This window comes from Ixodes scapularis, unplaced genomic scaffold, assembly GCF_016920785.2.
Source record: "Ixodes scapularis isolate PalLabHiFi unplaced genomic scaffold, ASM1692078v2 PGA_scaffold1__304_contigs__length_218370807, whole genome shotgun sequence".
NCBI lineage: Eukaryota > Metazoa > Arthropoda > Arachnida > Ixodida > Ixodidae > Ixodes > Ixodes scapularis.
The window spans coordinates 160,779,220-160,799,261 of record NW_024609846.1 but is presented as its reverse complement, the minus strand read 5'-3'; the positions used below and the strand labels follow the sequence as shown (position 1 = coordinate 160,799,261).

The window sequence follows — 20,042 nt, the reverse complement described above, 5'->3', positions numbered from 1 at the left end:
CCAGATGGAGTTTTTCACCGAGTTTTGTGTTGAACAGTCTTACCACGATGCGATCTTGGATGAGCTCATCCCGCAGAGAGCCATACTCGCAAGTATGCGCCAGTTTATGTAGGACCGTGATGAAGGCCTCCACTGGCTCGTCCGGTTCTTGCTTTCTCAACTTGAATTCGGCTCGCTCGAAGATGATGTTCACCCGAGGAATGAAGTGGGTGTCGAACTTGGCCTTGACTACGTCGTAGTTGAAAAGTTCATCTTCAGTCAAGTTGAGCTAGGAGAGAACATCGTATGGTCTCTGCCCATCGCGTAAAGGATATGTTGGATTGAGTCGTTGCGTCCCGGAGGTGGAGTCCTGAGATTATGCAGTAGCGTTTTCATCGGGTTATATATCTCTTCCAGTCGTTAGCATTCCGGAATCCAACTTCTCCGGGAGCTCGACTGCGAAAGGGTTGAACAAAAATACCCCTCCGCAGGCCTGGGTGTTCGAAGAACCCGAACCGTCTGCGTTGTTAGGCATGACTTAGTTCGGCCGCTGGTTCGCTTCCTGAATGGCTTGCAGGTCACGTTGGCAACCCTGTTGTTGCTTCTCAGGTCCTCGGAGACGGTAGAGGATCTTTTATCCCACCGCTGCCACCATGTCGTGTACCGAGTTGAGTCACGAAGACCAGAGACAGGAGCCGCAAGAGAACACCAGCTACGTCAGTAGCCTTTATCGAACAGCAACCAGAAACCTCGAGCCGCACACGCAAAGCCCCACGCTACCCACGCGCATGTGCCAGTCAACGTAGCCAGCCAACGCTTTCGCCATATAACGTAAGATGCGTTCCCACTTACAATAAACACGCACCCTTGGCGCGTGTTTATTGTAAGCAGTTGCTTTGAAGCCGTTTCCATGCACAGCTGCTGATATGCACGGCTGTGGTACACTTTAGAGATCTTCTGTCCTCCCGCAAGTTCCGCCAACAGTTAATCAATCTTTGGCAAGGGGTAATCTACTGGCTCCAGAAAAGGGTTTATAGTGACCTTGTAGTCACCACAGAGTCTCACAGACCCATCCCGTTTCAGGACGGGGACCACTGGTGCAGCGAAGTCACTTGTCGCCACTAGTGAAATTATACCGATTCTTTGCATGGTCATAAACTTCTCTTCCACCTTTGGCTCGCGAGCATACGGAACTTGCCTTAACTTCACAAACCCCGGAGCGGCATCGTAAGCTTCACTTCGTTACCAATTCTCTTGCCCAACTTTACAAAGAAAAGTGTGTCGAACTTGCGTAGGAGTGTCTGTAACTACTTTTGAGCGGTGTAATCTTCCTTTGTTGTTTCACGTAACACATGCAGCTTGAGTTGCAACCAGTCCAAGAGGATTTGTTGCAGCCGGTCGCGCCCGATCATAGGCGGACCTGGCTCACTCAGGACATACAGTGGTAATATTTGCTGTTGGTTGTTGTGTATCCCCTGGACTGTGATGACACCGACCGGGTGAATTGCCTCACCTCTGCACGCCTGCAAAGTTATCAGCGCAGTTTCAAGCTACACTGCAGGAAAAGGTTCTTTCCGCTGTCTGCCTGAAATAACAGACACAGCAGCTCCGGTGTAAAGTTCCATCGCCAATATATGATCTTCGATAGTCGCGTTGTACAAAATTGGCGGCAGCGAACTGGCAGCTTTGATGTTGTAGATTTCCGCTTCTTCACAGTCGGCTTCCGAGGCACGAAGACTGCGGAACCCTCGATGGGCAGGCTGGTTAACCTTGTGGTCACTGGCTTGGTTCCTCCTTGACTTGCAGACTCTTTGAATGCGTCCAGTTCTCTGACACTGGAAACACTTCGTTTCTTTGTGAGGGCACTCGTTAGCTTCGCGTTTATTGGAGCCACAACGACAGCATTGCGCTCCGTCTTCTGCCGACTTCTCGGTTTCCAACTTCTTTATTTCTGGTTTGACTTGCGTGGTGGAGTGACGCTTGCATTCCTTGTCGCTTGTTCCAACGACAACGCCTTTTCTACCACTCGTTTGAAAGACAGCGATTCATCTTCCGCAAAAAGGAAATTTTGAATGTCCACACGTACCAAGCCATACACAAAGCGGTCCCTCAGTGTCTTCTCGAGGTGCGTTCCGAACTTGCACGTTTGGGCCAGACACTTGAGTTCCGCTATAAATTCGGCAATGGTCTCCCCCTCCCCTTGCATCCTCTTGTGAAATTTCGTCCGTTTCGTGATGACCGAAGGTTTCGGCGATAAATGTTCGTTCAACGCTTGCTTCAGTTCCGCCAGCATCTTCGTCGCGGAAGGCGTTGAAGATACTAGGCTTTTGAGCAGTGCGTAAGTTTTTTGTCCTATAAGGCTTAAAAACGCGTGAGCTTCTTTATCGGGGCGAATGTTGTTCACCACAAAGAATGCTGTCAGCCCCTCGTCGTATGTTTCCCAATCCGACACAAACTAGTCAAACGCTTCGACTTGCCCGATCAGCCCGGACGCCATGCTGCCACTTCCCTCCGTCATTCTCGTTGAAGGCGCTCGTCCTGGTGCTTCGGTGTCGTTCCCGTCATGTCCAGGGCAGGATCCCATCCTCGTCGCCATTATGTTACGTTTTGTAGGGTTTATTGGACTGAGCCTTCAGCAGTTTTGCAGCAAATTTTGTGAAGTGTGTTGACTGTTTCAACCGTTCGGTTTGTGTCTCCGCAACTCAAGATGACTAAAGATGCAAAAGTTTTCACATAAGCTCTTGAAGACTTACGAAGGAAAAAAGACCCGAACTAAGAGGACCAGAGGAATTTGTAAACTACTGCAGCAATTCGTGCGATGACCTGAAAAATGTCGCTGACGACATTAAGGAACTACAGAGGGAAGTATAAACACTGACAAAAAACAACAAAAGTTTAGAAACTGAGAACCGCAAACTAACTAGCAGGTTGGAAGAAAGAACAATACCAAAATATAAATAACCTTGCAATCAAAGGAGCGCCAGAAGTAGGCAATCCCATTACGATTGTAAAGCAGATTGGAGAGATTGAGGTGAGCCTATAACCGACGCGGACATTGACATCTGTCACAGGGTGCCTACAAAAAAGAAACGACAAAAACAAAAAAAAAAAACAAAAAAAAAAACAACATTATTGTACGTCTTGTACAACGAAGCAAGAGAAACTCGCTGATGCAAAAATGTAAAACGAAGCGCATGACGACTTCAGACCTCGGTGCTGCTGGTACGGCATCCCCCGTGTGTGTGAATGAGCACCTGACTCGACAAAACAAACAAAATATGGGAGCAGCGATAGCTCAAAAACGTGTAGTAGGGTGGAAATTTGTTTGGTCATCGGTAGGAAGGGTATGCGCACGAAAAAAATGAAACCTCACCTGTTATCAGGATTGCTGACCTTGACGATGTAGAAAAAATGACGGGGTAATCTCGGTCTCTCCGTAGATCTTATTTCGAGTACAAATTATATTTTTAATGGATGAAACAAATCCGATAGAATGTAGACATTTTTACGACTCATCATTTAATCCAGGCATGTACAAATTACTCAAAAAAGGTATTTAAGTTAAGTTACTGAGTATTGACGCGAAAAGTAATTGAGTAGAGTAGAAATTACGCATTTGTGATGGTAATTGAGTAAACTACTAATTACTGTAAAAAAGTAGCGAGTTACTTTGAAGTTACTTTCGAAGTTACTTTTTATATTTTTGTGGTAGCAAAATGAACAGCAGTTTCTATCCGTGAAAACCCCTGCGAGCCTAAAATAACTGCAGCCATTTTATGGCTTGTGTTTTCATCAAAACAGTTTGTTCACTCGCAGAAGCAATAGACCCTCTCCGAAATTCAGTCTGGCCACTTTGATCATTATCATCATCTGTGGAAAGGTATCTGTGCCATACCAATGGCGGACTTCTAGTGACTGATAAAGGAAGATGTTGAAGATGCTCCTAAGCGGATGATGCGAGGCCTGTACATTCGGGGGTCAGTACGACGCGACGTAGGACTGGAACACAAGAGCTGCGTAAGCGTTTATTTCTAATAATTCAGATTCAGTCAATCTGTGGGCAACACACAATCGGCTTTAAAGCACTTTGGCGTATAGAATTTTCTTGAGGCATCTGAGTGGGTTGGAGCTTTGTTCTGAATGCGGGTTCTTGGTCAACATCGAATTGAAAGTGATCGAGGAAGAACTCACACTGAACAATTCCTCGCGTGCCGTTGACTTGCAAAAGTTACGGTGCCAATACAAGTTTATTTCCGCCATTGATATGGCAAAACCTTAACTGCTTTACGAACCACCAGATGGCACTGAATTTCGGAAAGGGTCTATTGACTTTCAAAGTCCTTATCGGAGAGTTTTCCACTTTTCCTCCTAAAGACGTTCCCAGCCAAGCTAAAAAGACGTTCCACCGACGCGTTGGATGGAACGGCAGCGTTGAATTTCAGAAACAGGCTGTGCAGGGTCGGGAAACCGAGTGTCAGCATCTTCGGTGTCCATGACGAAGCATGCGAGATTTGCCTCGGCTAAAAAATCTTTAAAAAAAAATCTTTTTTGGGGGGGAAAGTTGAGATTGTTATGACTGGCCCCTCTTTATTCCCACGACGTTCGGAGAGTACGTTGAGCGAATGCAACGGACCGTCAAAGGTTCAAGTCTCGCGTCACGACGATGAGATCATCCGGACGACTGCGCGTCTCGTTGCAATGCTAGTGCTACGCTACTGAAGAAAAAAAATTGTTTTGGTTTAACAAAAGATGAAACGAAGAATACTTCGCCGCTGACGCCGGGTCCAACAAAAGGATTTCCCAAGGGTGACTCGCAATCTTCTTCGGCGAATACGGTATCGGAAGGACGCGTAGGATTACGTAAACGAACATCGCCGCTCGTACAGTTGCAGCTGGAAGCAGGGAGGTGCTCCCATGAACGGATTATCCATGTCTTCGTTTGTGCGCGGGGGATTCCGGCTTTGCAAAGGAGTATGCGCTGACGCTGAGGCGACCATAGGAACAGGCGCCCAGCTGCGAGGTAATTCCAGTGGCGCCTACCCGTGGAACCCACAAACCGCTTGAGCCAGTATTCACTAAAGGCAGACATGAAAACAAAAACAACCCTCGGAGTGTCCCCGTCTTTCATGGTTGCAGCTGGAGGCGCGGCGCCGGCGTGCATTACCGGATTACGTCAATACCCGACCAAGGCTTGTTAAGCATCTCTTGCTGCCTTCGTGCCCGCCGGTGTTATGTTTTGGCTGCTCATCGCCACCTTGGCCCAAGGACACTTGTGATGCAGTTTCTACGGCTTCCGAGTATAAGTTCGTGGCAACGAAATGTGAGGGGGCCCCTTGCTTGGAAACATCACTTCATCTGCCGACGTCTTAATTATTTCTGCGCTCAAACATTTGTGGTGAGCAAGATTAGCACTAGATTTCGAAAGTAGTTAGTAATTTGAGTAGAAGTTACGTGGAAAATGTAGTTAAGTTAAACTACTAATTACCCATATAAAGTTGTAATTGAAAGTTACCAAGTTACTCGGAAAAGTAGTTAAACTACAGTAGTTTGAGTAGAGTAGTTGAACTACGTCCAAGTCTGATTTAATCTCTCTTTCCGTAACCTTGAGAGTAGTTTTTCTGCAATCCACGTTAACAGCAGGAATATCGGTAACAAGCGTGACGACCTGGAAATGTTTTTTTTTTTTTGTTTTGTTTTTGATCTTTGAGCATGCGTTTTGACGCTTACTTTAAGACCTGGATCCCCGAACATGCTGAACCACCTTACTTTAATGATTATAAATGTGCCAGTTTAGGCAGAGAAAATAAAAGAGGAGGGGGGGGGGGGGGGATTGCCATCTATTTAACACAAACTATTTCATGGTGTGTTGTTGAAAATTTCTCTGTGATAACAGCTGACGTTGAGGGCCTTGTTTTAGACACAGGTACTGTCATTATTGCTGTTATTTATATACTGGTAATAAGGAAGATTTTTTTTTTAATTTTTTGGAAGACTTGATATCTTTTCTTGGATCGACCTCCAAACCATTTTTGATTATGGGTGATACAAACATCGACCTACTAAAATATAATAGTTACATAATAGAGATGAATAATCTCTTATCTGCTTCGGGATCTTCTAACGCTGTGACACTGCCCACCCGAGTGACTTTAAAAACTTCTAGTTCAATAGAGATATGTATAACTAATCTCAACGCTAGGGAAGCCACATGTGGCGTATTTACACAAGATACAAGCGACTACACACCAGTTTTCTGTCTGCCATCTTTCTTTCGTGGCAAAAATGCACCGAAACTCGATATTTACTCCTACCGACGCATAAATGAATTAACTGAGAACTTTTTTGTGTCTTGCTCGAGCAAACAAACTGGGAGAACGTTCTTTTGGAACTTGACCCCAACAATGCGTATGCACTTTTTTCAAACAAATTTAAGCTTTGCTATGACATTGCTTTTCCGCTTATTCAAGTAAATAAACGTCAAAATAATGTACAAAAATCTTGGATTACGAATGACTTATATAGGCGTATTAAGAAAAATTGTAGGATGTACCATGATTTTATTAAATGTAGGAATTAAAATCTTCTCATCGAATTAAAAAAAAAAAAGAAATACATTTGAACCTGATCTTAAAAGGGCCAAATCCGAATATTATCAAAATATACCTTCAAAGGTATACATGACCCCAGAAAGATATGGGAAACCTTATACGAAATTACTGAATCGACGCGTACGAGGAAAGTGTTGATATCGACGGCAGGAACGTGAGTGGACAGGAAATAGCGAATCTAATGAATATGCATTTTTCTGACGTTCGTTCACCGCTAGAACACGCAGATACTTCGCAATGCTGTGTTACAGAGGCAATGACTTCCTTTTCAAACACGATAATGCTATTACCAACTGCGCCTAGAAGTAGAAGGGTAAAAGGGCTTATAAATAAAATTAAAAATAATGCCGCAGCTGGAGTAGACGCCTTCAAGCCTAGGTCTGTCAAATATGTCTCCCAACAAATATCTTATATCGTGTCGCATATAATCAATCGTACTCTAGAAACCGGAATATTTCCTACCGAACTGAAAATTGCAAGAGTTACTCCAATTTACAAGTGTGGCGGGAAACACCATCAACAAAATTATAGACCAATCTCGGTTTTGCCCATTTTCTCAAAAATATTTGAAGGGGTTATAAATGCTAGACTAGACCATTTTTTTCCAGGCACAATGTAATAAACAAATGTCAATATAGCTTTCAAAACTCTAAACCCGCAGAGCTGGCACTTGTAGAAATAAATGATAAAATCATAAACAACATTGAAAATAGATTACACACCTTAGGATTATTCCTAGATTTTAGAAAGGCCTTCGATACGATCGAACATGACATATTACTAATTAAGCTTCAAGGTACGGCATACGTGGGGTTGCTTGGACTTTGATTTAAAAATCTACCCCAAAATCGCATGCAGCGTGTTTATATTAACAACAATTCTTCTAATACACTTAAAATAAAGTACGGTGTTCCACAAGGGTCTATTTTGGGCCCCCTTTTATTGCTTCTTTATGTGAATGATATCACAAATATTTCGAGACTTCTTGAGCCTGTCATGTACACAGACGACACTAACGCGTTTTTTGCTTCAACCTCTAAAGCGGCATTAGAATCTATGACAAAAAATTATCTGGACAATCCATCAGTGTGGCTTCAAAATAATAAATTACGACTAAATTATATATATATATATATATATATATATATATATATATATATATATATATATAATTTTCACTCCCATTAATAGGTGCGACCACACTAATGTGACAATATATTTCGAAAATAAAATTATAGGGGAGTGTACAGAACAAAACTTGCTTGGTGTGTGGTTCAAACAGGAGTTAAGTTGGAACACGCACATAAATAAGCTGAGCTCTGAGCTATCTCGAGCCATTGGATGTATTTATAAAATAAGAAATCTCATACCCCTGTGGCGAAAACAGAATATATATTACGCAATCTTTTACTCTAAACTGTGTTACTGCATTTTAGTCTGGGGCACGACATCGGCAACCAATTATAATAGGTTAACCATCTTACAAAAAAAACATTCTACGACTATATGAAGATTATAAAGGTAAGCCTCAAGATCTCCCAACTGAACCGCTATTCAACAAATGTGGCCTACTTAAAGTAAATAAAATGTATTATTTTAAATTGTCACAAATAATACACACAAAAAAAATTCTTCGCGATTCCGCCAGGAAACACCAACCTATCGCACACACACAGAATCAAACGACCTCCAAAAATACGTACCAATAATGGGAAGTAAACAACAAACTTCCAAGTCGCCAACATTTTGAATAATAGAGAAGATCTAATAGATTTTAACTGCAATATACTCCAATTAAAAAAAAAGACTAAAGACACTTCTGGTGGGCAATGATATTGTGTTCTGATATGTGTGTATTTTGTATTTATTAAATCATGTCCATACTTCCCTTTTGAATTGTTAAAACATGTTTCTGACTAATTTGATTTTATCAATCTTTGCTGAAAAACTATCGTGTACTAACTATTGATTGATCCTGTTTTTTTTTTTTTTTTTTTCTGAGTTGTGTAGAATTTTATAGCTTCTTTTCTCTCTATTTTTCATGTTCAGAAATCTATGTACCCTACACTGCTGTGTTAGAACTGTAAAGGGGACAGAGATTTCGTCAGGCGTCACGCCTCTAGTCTCTGCCCACTTCCCGGTCAATCAGGAAAAGAAAGAATGAAGAAAGAAAGAAAGCAGTTACACACAACATATGCGTTCGATCGGCCAGCTTGACATTCCGCAAGATGGAGACCGTATGAACAACATAAAAAAAAAGATTTGCACGAGACCCAAAGTTGCCAGACCATATCACTAGGTAACCGGAACTTCACAGTTGTCCACTTCCCAAACGATGGAGACAGTGTGACCACTGTACACAATACATGGATAAGTGGTGGCTTCTGCTTCTGGCCACGGAAAAGAGATCCTCAAAGGTTAAAGAACTTGGTAACTCAAGGCGAGTGGCCTGGAAAGGAGTGCTCGAAGTACACCTGCGTCATACTTGGGCAGTATGGTGAGTTGATTGGCTCATTTCTTCTCGTTGAATGCTGCTACTTCGCATAATATGTAGCTACACATACCTATTCTTCCTTTTCATAAATTTACGACAAAGCGCGAAAAAAACTAGGAAGTGCTGAGGAGACGTCTAATTTCGCCATTGGGGGTGAACTTGGGTGAGGGAAGAAAAGAAAACGACGAGTATGCTTTTACTGTGACAACGACACTGAAGTTGCAGACTATCACAGTGAAGATCTCTGCATTTCCCCAAGGGCCCCAAATTCGCTCACCTCCCTTCCCCACCGTCCCTCGCACTGGAACGTATGTATTTGAACTTATACCGTGGTGTTACATTACACACGGCTTTCGCAAGCTGGATGTAATGTAACAGCGAGTCAGCAGGGCTGGTAACTCGCTCTCAGGCGCTGTTTTCTTCCAATTACTAATTCTAAACGGAATCTACCACTCATAAACGTTTCCTCAGCTTCTAAACTATGTGCATATCATGATTTCAGATACATCAACTAGTTAGTACCTATGATTCTACATTCTGTTGAAGCCGCCGTGCTGATAAACACTCTAGTGTTCAAAACTTGCTTGCATTTTAGTCTTAACACAGTGCTAGGGTCAAACTTCACTGCCTACATCAAACAGGAGATAATTGTGACAATTCTGTACAGCGGGCCTATCCTCTACCTGGATCTTAGCAAGCTTTATGAAACATGTCGAATCCCAAACTCGGAAAAACTCTGCCAGATCGATAAAGATAATCTCTGCTGCACATGCACTCTCATTTCCCAAGACAATGGGTGACTGGCGTTTACCTTACTTGCAGTTTGTTGGAACATTTTGATTTACAGATTAAAGACAACCATGATAAGATGCAAGTGTGAGCATGGCACGAATCTGAAGCTTTTATGATCCCACATGGGCCCGAGTTAACACCCGACAACATAATTGGTCTCGAATGTCGTATGAGGGGAACCGGAAGTTTAACACAGTAGCGGATTGGCCAAACGTTGCTCACCCATTTCGCAAATAGCCCTGCAGCAGGAATTTGCACAGATCTGACAAGTTAATACAAAACAACACGTCGCCCGTTGAGGCAGACCAAGTTCTAGGCTGTATAAACATACACACAACCCCCCCAAAAGATACAAAACATGAAAGGGGTTGTAGAAAAATGTATTTTCTCTGCTCTCTATTTTAACAGCTCTCCTGTATATCCTACCACATTCTATAAGAAAAAGAATGTTGCTCTACTTCAATTCCCAAAATGCCTCTCATACCTGTGGTGAGCTTTGACTCATTGTTCATAGCCGGAGTAAACAGGTAAAAAAGTATTTTACTTAAAGAAAAAAAAAACGGCAGATGCGCGAGGAAAGGCTGTTTATTCCCATGTTGAACCATGAATCAAAATCAACTAACCGAACTCGTAGTCCCAATTGAGCTTTAACTGGTTTTAAAAAATTGTCAATGAATATTTTGGCTCAAATATGTTTAGACGGAAATCCACTGTTGGAACTATCTCAGAGAGTTAGCTTTCTATAAGGACGATGAAGAAAGAAAAAGAATGAACACTGTCATTTGAGGCTGCCTGCATATGCAGACTCACATAGCTCCCGCTTCAAGAAATTTCTGAACCATCCTGCTCCAAAGTGTCCTACGGATAAGCATGAAGGCAAAACCTCATGATATCTCACTCCATCCATGCTACTGATCAATATCGGGGCTGCACCCAAATCCCGTGTCTTATTGCTACGAATATCACACTCGGCCATAGTTATAATAACTTTTTGATTTAAGCTTCCTAGATATCACCTAATTTGACACAGGTCTGCTCTGCCAGAAAAAAAACTAAGTCTTTTTTCAACTTCTTAACGAACTGCAACAGCTGAAAGCATGAGGTCCTTGCTTTTGTTCGCGGCTCGGCTGCAAAAGAGCTGTCTGGTTGTGCCTGCAGTGTTTGTTGCTAGTTCATGTTAAGGTGGGAGCCGCCTCGGTGGCTGTGAGGCAAAGCGCTGGCTTATGGATCCCCAGTCGGCGGGTTTGAATCCCTGCCGAGGTGCCCACAATATGACAGGCTTATTATGGAAAGGTGCTGCTTAATTCAGATTTGGGTTGCCAGTCAAACAATCCTCAGGCGCTCTAAATTAATCCTTAGTCCTCCGCTGTGGCCTGCTAGATGCCCTTCGGTGATCTGGCTCGTAAACCCCCAAATTTACTTCTTTCTTTTTTAAGGGAAGACAAAGCCATAGCTAAGCGTTTGCTGCTACTGAGGCTTCTATGAAATTTTTTTCTAAGTTTTCCTACCAGCTTTATTACCTTAGTGATATAAGCATTTATGTGAATGTATTTCCCTCACTGGTAATCAGCACGGAAAATGTAAGCTTACTTGGTGTTGCAGGAATACAAGTCATTTAGGCAGATAAATAAATAAAAGAGCATGTGACTCTTAATTATATTATTTCTCCAATAGGGCAGCAACAGAAAACTAAAAGAGGCAAACCTTGTCATGGAGCACGAGCACCATCAAGGAGGCACTCAACAGAAAGATTCCATGCATCAGCTTCAGGTCTGAATGCTTTCAAAGCAGATGTATGTACTCTTGTTCTTGACGCTGGTTTCTAAGACCGCCTAATGTTTTGTTGTTTTTTTATTTGTTTTTTGTTTTTTATTATTAGGCCAGGGAAGAAGATCCGGAACCTTATGGCAACGTTACAATGAACCTCCAACCTCGTGTGAGAATGATCAGGGTAAGACATGGCACAAAGCACTTGCACACAAGTACATTTAGGATATTAACTTGTTGACCCAACAACGTTTGTTTTATTTTATGCAGTGGAGGGCTTTCAAGTTGCCCCCACTTTTTCTTCAAGCCAGCAACTGCATGGTAGTCGGTTAATAATTTTGTCAGAAAACCAAGATGATTAGCACACATTCCTCTTAGGGGATTGAGTAATGTTGTTGAAGTGATTGCATCGCAGCACCAAGTGTAATCTCAATATTTTTTACTGCGTCTGAGCGCAGAAACTGTGTGTATGCAGCCTTAAGAAATCGGGTTTAGACTTAGGTGTTATGAATAATCAAACAGTGGTGCCTTTACGAAGCTGCCTCACTGGTTCTGAAGCGCAATAAGGCACATGGTGATGTGTCTTACTTGGTTGGAATACTAGTGAATGCCCAGAAGCAACCCGGATGCGGTTTATTGAGCCTTAATGTGAACGATACTTTTATTGTACAAGAAAGATTTCGGAACTCAGCTTCAGGTTTGACGGTTTGCAAAGTAGATGTCAGTACTCTTGTTCTTGACGTTAGTTTCCGAGACTGCCTAATGATTTTTATACCATTCGGCCATGGAAGAAGATCCGGAACCTCGCGTCAACTGTAGTATTTTATTTTTTGTTTGGTGAACTCTACAGTACCCACATGGCGCCACTCGTCATCACGCCTACCCTCGCCCCCAGGGTGGCTGCTCCGTGCTCATGGCCCTTTCAGCAAACAGTGCGGCTTTACATCTCAACAAACTCAGACATCCTTTCTTTCCGGCGCTGGTCCCGGGCTCCACCGGCTACCGCCGTCTTCGGCATGTGAGATCTTCTTTGATTCCCGCAGGCCCACGTGGGCTCTGCTCCTCTTCTACTTTTATTTTGTAGGTTTTTCCTTTTCAGTTTACAACAGCAACATCACAGTTAACCATCAACCTTGCGTGAGACCGATTGGGGTAAGAGATGGCAAAAAGCTCTTGCAAGTACATTAATGATATTAATTTGCTGACCCAGCAACTTTTGGTTTATTTTAGGCCTCAACTTGCCCCCCTTTTCTCAAGCCAGCAACTGCTTGGTAATTAGTTATTCACTGCGTGGGCACCCTGGCGGCTCCCCAGCCCAGTTGCCCGACTGCGAGGCAAGGGTGCTGAACTTTTCCCGCGTGGCGGCGACGTCACGCCAGCCACGCGCACATCGCTTGCGCCGCCTTGATAAGGCGCATCAGAGGCGGCGCACAGTAGAGTCGCTGCCTGGACTCAAGCGCCGTTGGTAGCAATGTTATTCGTGTCGTCCATGTCCCATTAAATGTATTTTCTTGTTGTTGAAACCGTTGGCTCCGTGTTAATCTTCCGGGTCGGGTATGCAGCAAGGCAAACCGACCATAACTGTTCAGAAAACCAAGATGATTAGCTCACATTTGACTTGAGATTGCTTAATGTTGTTGAAATTATTGCATTGCAGTCCCAAATGTAACGCCAATGTATTTGACCGCGTCTGTGCGCAGAAACTCCGTGCCTGCAAAGAATTTATGAAGCTGCTTTAGTGGTTCTGAAGCGTAGTAAGGCTCATCATGGTGTATCTTACTGGGTTGAAATCCTGGTATGGGGCCGCAATTCGACTGAGGAGTTTTTTAAGTAAAGGGAGCTTGCGAAACAATTGAATCGCAAAAATTAATTAGACATCATGGTGGGCTCAAACACTGGCAGAACGCATCTCTAGTGGTTGGAGCAAGGTTCCAAGGTGTCAGAACGTTGTGTCATCAAAGAGTTATGAGCAGTTAGTGCAAATTTTCATAGAAAACGGCAGCAGACGGAGCTCGTGGATGCATTGCGATGAATAGAAGGCGCTATCACGAGCAAAACTTATTTTCCAATTTAAAATTTTGATAAATGCTCATTACTTTTTATTTTGATGGCGCATTCTGAAACTTTGCCATCTTGCTCCAACCGCTAGGACTACGTTCTGGCAGAATTTAATCTCGCTGCAATGTCGTTCATGTTTGCTGTGCAAAAAACGAGCTTCGGTTATTGTGAATTTAATTGCATTATAATCATAACCCTAAATTGCAAGCTCCACCCTTGTTGGTGTTAGACTGGTGGCGGCTGATAAAACCCGTTTGCTCTACTGGCGTCTAACCCCTGGTTAGCTCAGTTGGTAGAGCGCTCCACCTGTAATGGAGAGGTCTCGGGTTCGATACCCGGACCAGGCGGATTTTTTCGGTCGCGCACCAGTCACCTAACCATTCTGATGTTAGCCTGAGACTGAGGCAGGAAAAGAGGAAGTTTCAAAATAGAAGAAAAAGGAACAGTCGAGGATACGTCTCTAACACAGCTAAAGACAAGTTTATTCGGTCACCCTCTTATATACACTCCACAATCTCCACCACAGAACCTTCGCGACCTCCAAAGCCAAAAGATAACAAAGAACTCATCTCTTTCCATCACAATAATCAAACGACCTTGACAATCCTACAATGATCCTTAATGAAGAACTTTAGAAGTTAAAGAACTCGGGAAGTTAAAGAAAAATATAGTTTCAATTTTAGAGGAAGACGAATTTAAGGACGTAGCAAAGACCATGGTAAATCTGTCGAAGTCAAGGTTGAGCGTAAAGTTCTTCATTAAGGATCATAAACCGGAGATGCCACTTAGAGTGGTGATCAATGAGAATGGCACTTGGCAAAAGGTAGTTTCCGTGTTTCTTCAAAAAGGTTTAAATCATGCAATTCTAGATAAGTCTTTGTCACTGAGAAATTCGAGTGAGTTGATCACGGTACTCGAAGGTCATCATGGAAAGGAAGGAGATATGTTGTCAATGGACATCAAGGATCTTTATTACTCATTAGAGAAGAGTCGTTTGTTGGAAAGGGTAAAAGGGGTGCTTGAAATGAATTTGGTAAGGTTCCAATCCCGGTCAGGCATATCGGTGGACAGTTTTCTTGCCGTTCTTGATTATTACTTGCAGTCAACAATAGTAGAGTATCAAGGGAAAAAGTATTTACAGAAAGAGGGAGTATGCATTGGGTCGAGTGTAGCACCGGCGTTAGCGGAAATTTACCTACATTCTTTGGATTGCATTGTATCTGATAGGTTGCAAGAACTGACGTCGGAATCCTGTTTTGTGAAAAGATATGTCGATGACATTTTGATCTGTTCTTTTCGGGAGGGATTATCTGACACTCTGGAAGCATTGATCAGATCGGCAGCCCCGGAACTGAGGTTTACAGTCGAACAACCCATGAATGGTAAACTGCAGTTTTTAGAGCTTATGATTCACAATGAAAAAGGGCTATGTTGGGAATATGGAAAAGAAAACGCAAAACCGCTGCTATCAAAAAATAGTTGCCATTCAAAAACAGTCAAAGCAGGTATTGTCAAGTCTTTAATCACAAATGCAATGGACAGATCATGTACTCATTTCTTGGCTGAATCAGTGGAAAGACAGTGGAGAAAGCTAAACAGTGCTGGTTATCAGGATGAATTCGTAGGGAAGCAGTTATCCGTAAAATTCGCAGACAAATGTAGAGGAGAACCAAAGCAAAGGCCAAAAAATAGAACCACTGTAATTCCGTACTATCACAAAATTTCTCACAACTTGAAGGCTTGTGCAAAAAAGTTCGATGTCGATCTGGTTTTTAGTTCGGACTATAAGTTGAGTAAGCTCACGCCCTTCCACAAGAGTGTAAGAGAATGCACAAAAATGCATCGAGAAAAGTCTATTCCGTGTGATAATGGAGTGGTATACGAAATCCCCCAGGAATGGGATCCGGACATTTCGGTGTAGGACGTTTCGGTGCGGACATTTCGGTGCACGGAAATTTCGGTGCACGGATATTTCGGTGTACGGACTTTTCGGTGTACGGTCGCTTCGGTGCACGGAAATTTCGGTGTAAATTTGAAGTTCGGGAAGTTGAACTTACTTGCAGTTATTCGGACATTTTATGTTCACGCATAAAATATAACAGTTGTATTCATTAAGACATAAAGCTTGTCCCAATTCAAACACGGTTGATTCTGCTTGTTATTAAGACATACATACCTTAAACAAGTTAAATTACTTTCCTCTTTCACACTACGAGGATATTTTCCTAGCTAGCAGGTGTATAGCTAAACACAAACTTATTCGCTTGTCTGACTTTATTCCTGATGGAATGCTCTTTCTGGAAAGTAGCTCGAGATTATAGGCCTTCTGAATACTATAGAAACAGGTAAAGATACACATCATAGGTTAGTCGTGGGTTTCATTATCAAGCAAAAGTCCGAAGCCAAATGCATTCAGAAGCAAAATAGTACACAAAATGTAATGTGGACCACTTTTATTTACAAAAGGCACATGGCGCGGGACCTAGAACGACACGTTGCGGGCAACTCCCCTAAGGAAGCGTCGCACATCACTAGCGTCGTATTCTCTAGCAAGTGTCTTTAACCGTTCTGCAGCCTTCGCGTATTTCGAGGCCTGCTTGAAGCGCTGGCCCATCTCGAGTCTTCCAAGCCGGTGAAGTTGCAGGGCGTCTTCTCGTTGTAGCACCTCCAAGAATCTCCAGAGAGTTGGGTGCGAGCACTGAACATGAGCTTGGAAGCTCCGATGCCAGGCTTCCACTGAGTTCGTGGTCTTGGAGCCGCCCTGGAGAACGGTGTCGTGGTGGTTCCATAGCTTAATTGGAAACTGCGCATCTCTTCTGCCCCGTGCCGTTAGCCGCCCAATAAAAACATCCTCGAAGTAGTCGACCACCGGGAGAAGTTCTGCGCGGATGGTGGACGCAAGCTCGGTGAATGCCCCCTCCACGTCGTCCTGGGGCACAATTGCAAGAGCTGGGATCATGCGAGCTTCCAGGTTTATGTAGGGGTCAAAAGCATACAGCTCCTGTAGTCCTTCCGACTGAAGTCTGCGGTAGACACATTGCGACAGGTGAAAAAAACACCCGCGCACGTCGGCGCTTGGGAGGACCGCCCTGAAAGCGTTGATAGCCGCCAGTTCGTAATCCACTGTGACGGTCCTTGGCTCGGAATCTCCCCCACACTCGGCGTTAAGGGTGTTCAGGGCTCGCGTGTACGTCCCACAGTGTTTCCGCGTTAGCAAAATGTATGCCGCAGGCAGGATGGAGCCGCCCACTTCGCAGTGTAGACTGTAAACCTGGTAAAACAACTCAGGCGCAACCTTGAACGTCCCGTCGGCGAACCACTTCTTAGATGTTCGGAGAACATCCACCATCTGCGGGCTGCAGAAGATAAGGAAACGGTCCTGGTCTTGCACACCGGAGTCATGCAACAGGAATCTGGACCCGTCAATCTTCGACGCGTACTGCGCAGGGATGACGACGTCTTCTAAGCGTGAAGGGAGAGGCATCGGCCGTTGCTCCATCGCCCGCGCCCTCCTGCATGCAAAAAAGTTGGAAATATTATTGCTGTCACGTTTCAACTATAGGGCGGTTACTCATTATTATTTTACTATATTTTCAAAAAAATGTTTAGGCTAGCACGATGATAAACTGGACATCTCCATAGCATATGAGGTGGCATATATTTTGCTAAGGTAGCAAAGATGTTAATTCGTAACATTCGTGTATAACACTTACCTTAATGTTCTCTTAACAGTGTCCTGAGGCGGTAAGTAACTGCAAGCTTCCGGTGTCATCTCGGCCACCAGGCGTCCGACGATGGCTTGATTGGGTTCCTCAGTCGTCCGTGCTCTTTCCTTCATTGATGAGTACGCCAACTTGGCCTCTTGGTCCAGTCGGCTGGGAGCATGGCTGTGTTCGTTGATCAGCTTGACAACTTCTTCGTCAATAGTGTGAGCCCTTGCTTTACACTCCAGTTTCCGGCTACATTGCCAGTATGTCTGCGAGGAATAGGCGTTTTTATAAATTATAACTTAGCTAAAGACAGGAAGAGTCGGCGTAACAATCTTCGTACTATTAAAAAAAGATCGCATTTGAATCGCAAACTCAGTGAAAGGCTCACCTTTTCTTTGAAGCAACGTTCCTTGTCATACTCGAAGCCTTCGTGCAGAAGTTTCAGCCCACCGCGGTTACTTCGCAAGTACACAGCCATTTCAGGGAAGTGACGAGTTAGTTTGCACCAACACTGGTTGGCATACGACGAGGCGACACACAAGTGAGTCACCAATAGGGGCGTGTCCTCTAAAACCGGAAGTTCTCCCCCCTCCCTCCGCTTCACATCTGCGGCGTTATGTCCTCTCCTGGACCTTCCTTCCTTTATGATAGAATGCGAAAAATTAACTGGAAAGGGCAGAAATAACTGGTGACATAAGACCAAATGCAGGGGTGCCCCCCTTTTCGCACCTCACCCGCTGAAGGCGAAACAAAAGAAAACGAATTCCTGCCTTGTTTGTCCGTATTGTCAATTTCTCCATAATTCTTCTAGGAGAGAAAAAAGGTTTGTTGAATGGAACGGCTTTACAAAAGGCAATTCCAGTGATAAGCCTATATCCGGACAAGCTATCTTGGGTTGATTGTTGGACACCGCAGGAGCATAACATAGCAGCCGAACAAAGGGTAGACTTACCTCCTCCCTCCCCTGCCCCTACTCTTCCCGCTCTAAAATAGTGATATTAAAAAAAAAAAGAAATCGGCATACCCTTATTTGTGTTTTTCGGTTTAGACCAAAAACTACTTATAGCATATAACTAGGATTCCATGCTTTCGGAGTTTAGCTTTCGTCAAATTTGGAGGTTTTTTGTGTTTTCTTTTCTCAAAAATCTGGCATTTACCGGCGTTTATTTTCGGTAAATACTGAATTCCCAGAAATTACGAGTTTATCGAATTTTATTTCTGGTCAATTTCCAGATCTCCGAAAATGGTGAACAAAATAAAAAGAAGCTATTCACACTTCGACGGATGAAGACAACGAAATTCACTTTTATTGCACGAACTTTACAGCTGGTGCAATCACGGTTGTTAGGAACTCTATCTCAGAGCTTGCTGTAATAGGTGCCGTCATATTTCGTCAGCTATTAGCCCCGAGAAGTTCGCGTGGCGCCCCCTTACGGCAAACCGGGGTGACGTCACGGCGAGGAGAGAATTTTTCCCCGACTCGCGCCGCTTGCCCTTTGGAGGCTGAGACGACGCTAGCTGTCGGCGCGTTCGTTTTTTTTTTTTTTTTTTTTTTGCGTGTTTTTTGTAGGAAGTGTAAATTTTTACATGTGCCTTTATTGAGGTATGGCCTGTAGCTACAGGCGAAACTTCAACCAACATTTTAAGTATGGTTGACAGGGCAGGCAACGCAAGAATCGGAGTGGTATATGAAAATAAAGAAATATGGCCACAATTGCAAGAGCATCACTATAAATTTACATCTAGCACAATAAATGCTGCTGATGGTCTGAATGAATTGGCAGGTTATGTATACTACCTTTTTTTCTATCTCTGTTTTTAAACAAGATCGCCGAAGCAGAAAAGCTGCATGCCGCTCGAGCAGCATGCTAAATACAGTCTGGGCCATGGGGAGATTCACTAGTAAGACAGCCCAAGTGCAGGGGCAAAGTAAAAAAACATGGAACATTTTGCTATATACATTGCTCGCATTTGACCTTTGCAGGATTCGGATAGTATTTCAATGGACTACATGGGTGGTATCTGTGGACTTGTTTATATGAACCCTTAAGTAATCTATAACAAACGTAAGCGAAGGTGTCTAGCTCGTTATTAGTCCCTTAAGCCCTAAAATTGATATTTTACTTAAATCGAATTCTCCTGAAGCTAAAATACCAGAAGCTTTTCCGAATGCTTGCTTTTACTTCTGTTTTCCTCTTGTCAGAGGGTCCAGCTGTAGGAGTTTGGAGGCTGAGGAAGCTTTTGGAGACCTGCAGCAGTGTCTCTTTTAATTGGAAATGAGAATTCAGACTAAACGGTGCATTTTCCGAATGCCCAAGGCTGAAATAAAAATGTTCGGAAAAAGTATACGGCACTATTGCTGTGCATATTTTGGGCAGTTCAATACATATCATACAGGCAACTGGGGGCAATTTGGCCGTCTTTGCTGCTACCATACAAACTAATTTCCAGTAATTGTGCATCTTCTAAGAAAGATGCCTGCATACGTGTATAAACTATATAATTAATTCACGAAGAAGCTACATTTATGTAAAACAGCCCTGTTCCACGAGCACTTCAAAGATAATCAGACACAGGGCCTTTAGAACATCTGCGAACCAGCGCATGCAGAGTGGTAGCGCAAAGTTGGGGTCG

At 43.5% G+C, this 20,042-nt stretch overlaps 2 protein-coding genes across 2 annotated transcripts; both read right to left on the bottom strand.

Moving 5' to 3' along the window:
• Window positions 1-16,180: 16,180 nt before the first annotated feature.
• On the bottom strand, window positions 16,181-16,657 carry LOC120842293. Its single transcript, XM_040213330.3, has one exon. It carries the CDS (start codon window positions 16,655-16,657, stop codon window positions 16,181-16,183), a length of 477 nt encoding a protein of 158 aa, XP_040069264.2.
• A 14-nt stretch (window positions 16,658-16,671) lies between these two features.
• On the bottom strand, window positions 16,672-17,932 carry LOC115317622. Its single transcript, XM_042290390.1, has 4 exons — window positions 17,797-17,932; window positions 17,412-17,674; window positions 16,897-17,210; window positions 16,672-16,787 (listed from the first exon to the last, which is right to left on the bottom strand). Exons 1-4 carry the CDS (start codon window positions 17,884-17,886, stop codon window positions 16,672-16,674), a joined length of 783 nt encoding a protein of 260 aa, XP_042146324.1. The 5' UTR covers window positions 17,887-17,932.
• Window positions 17,933-20,042: the final 2,110 nt, after the last annotated feature.

Coding starts and splice junctions, on each gene's coding strand:
- LOC120842293 (XM_040213330.3), bottom strand. CDS start 16,657: ATGATCCCAGCTCTTGCAATTGTGCCCCAGGACGACGTGGAGGGGGCA.
- LOC115317622 (XM_042290390.1), bottom strand. CDS start 17,886: ATGGCTGTGTACTTGCGAAGTAACCGCGGTGGGCTGAAACTTCTGCAC. Junction 17,675..17,796: donor AACGTTGCTTCAAAGAAAAG/GTGAGCCTTTCA, acceptor TATTCCTCGCAG/ACATACTGGCAATGTAGCCG. Junction 17,211..17,411: donor ACTGTTAAGAGAACATTAAG/GTAAGTGTTATA, acceptor TTTTGCATGCAG/GAGGGCGCGGGCGATGGAGC.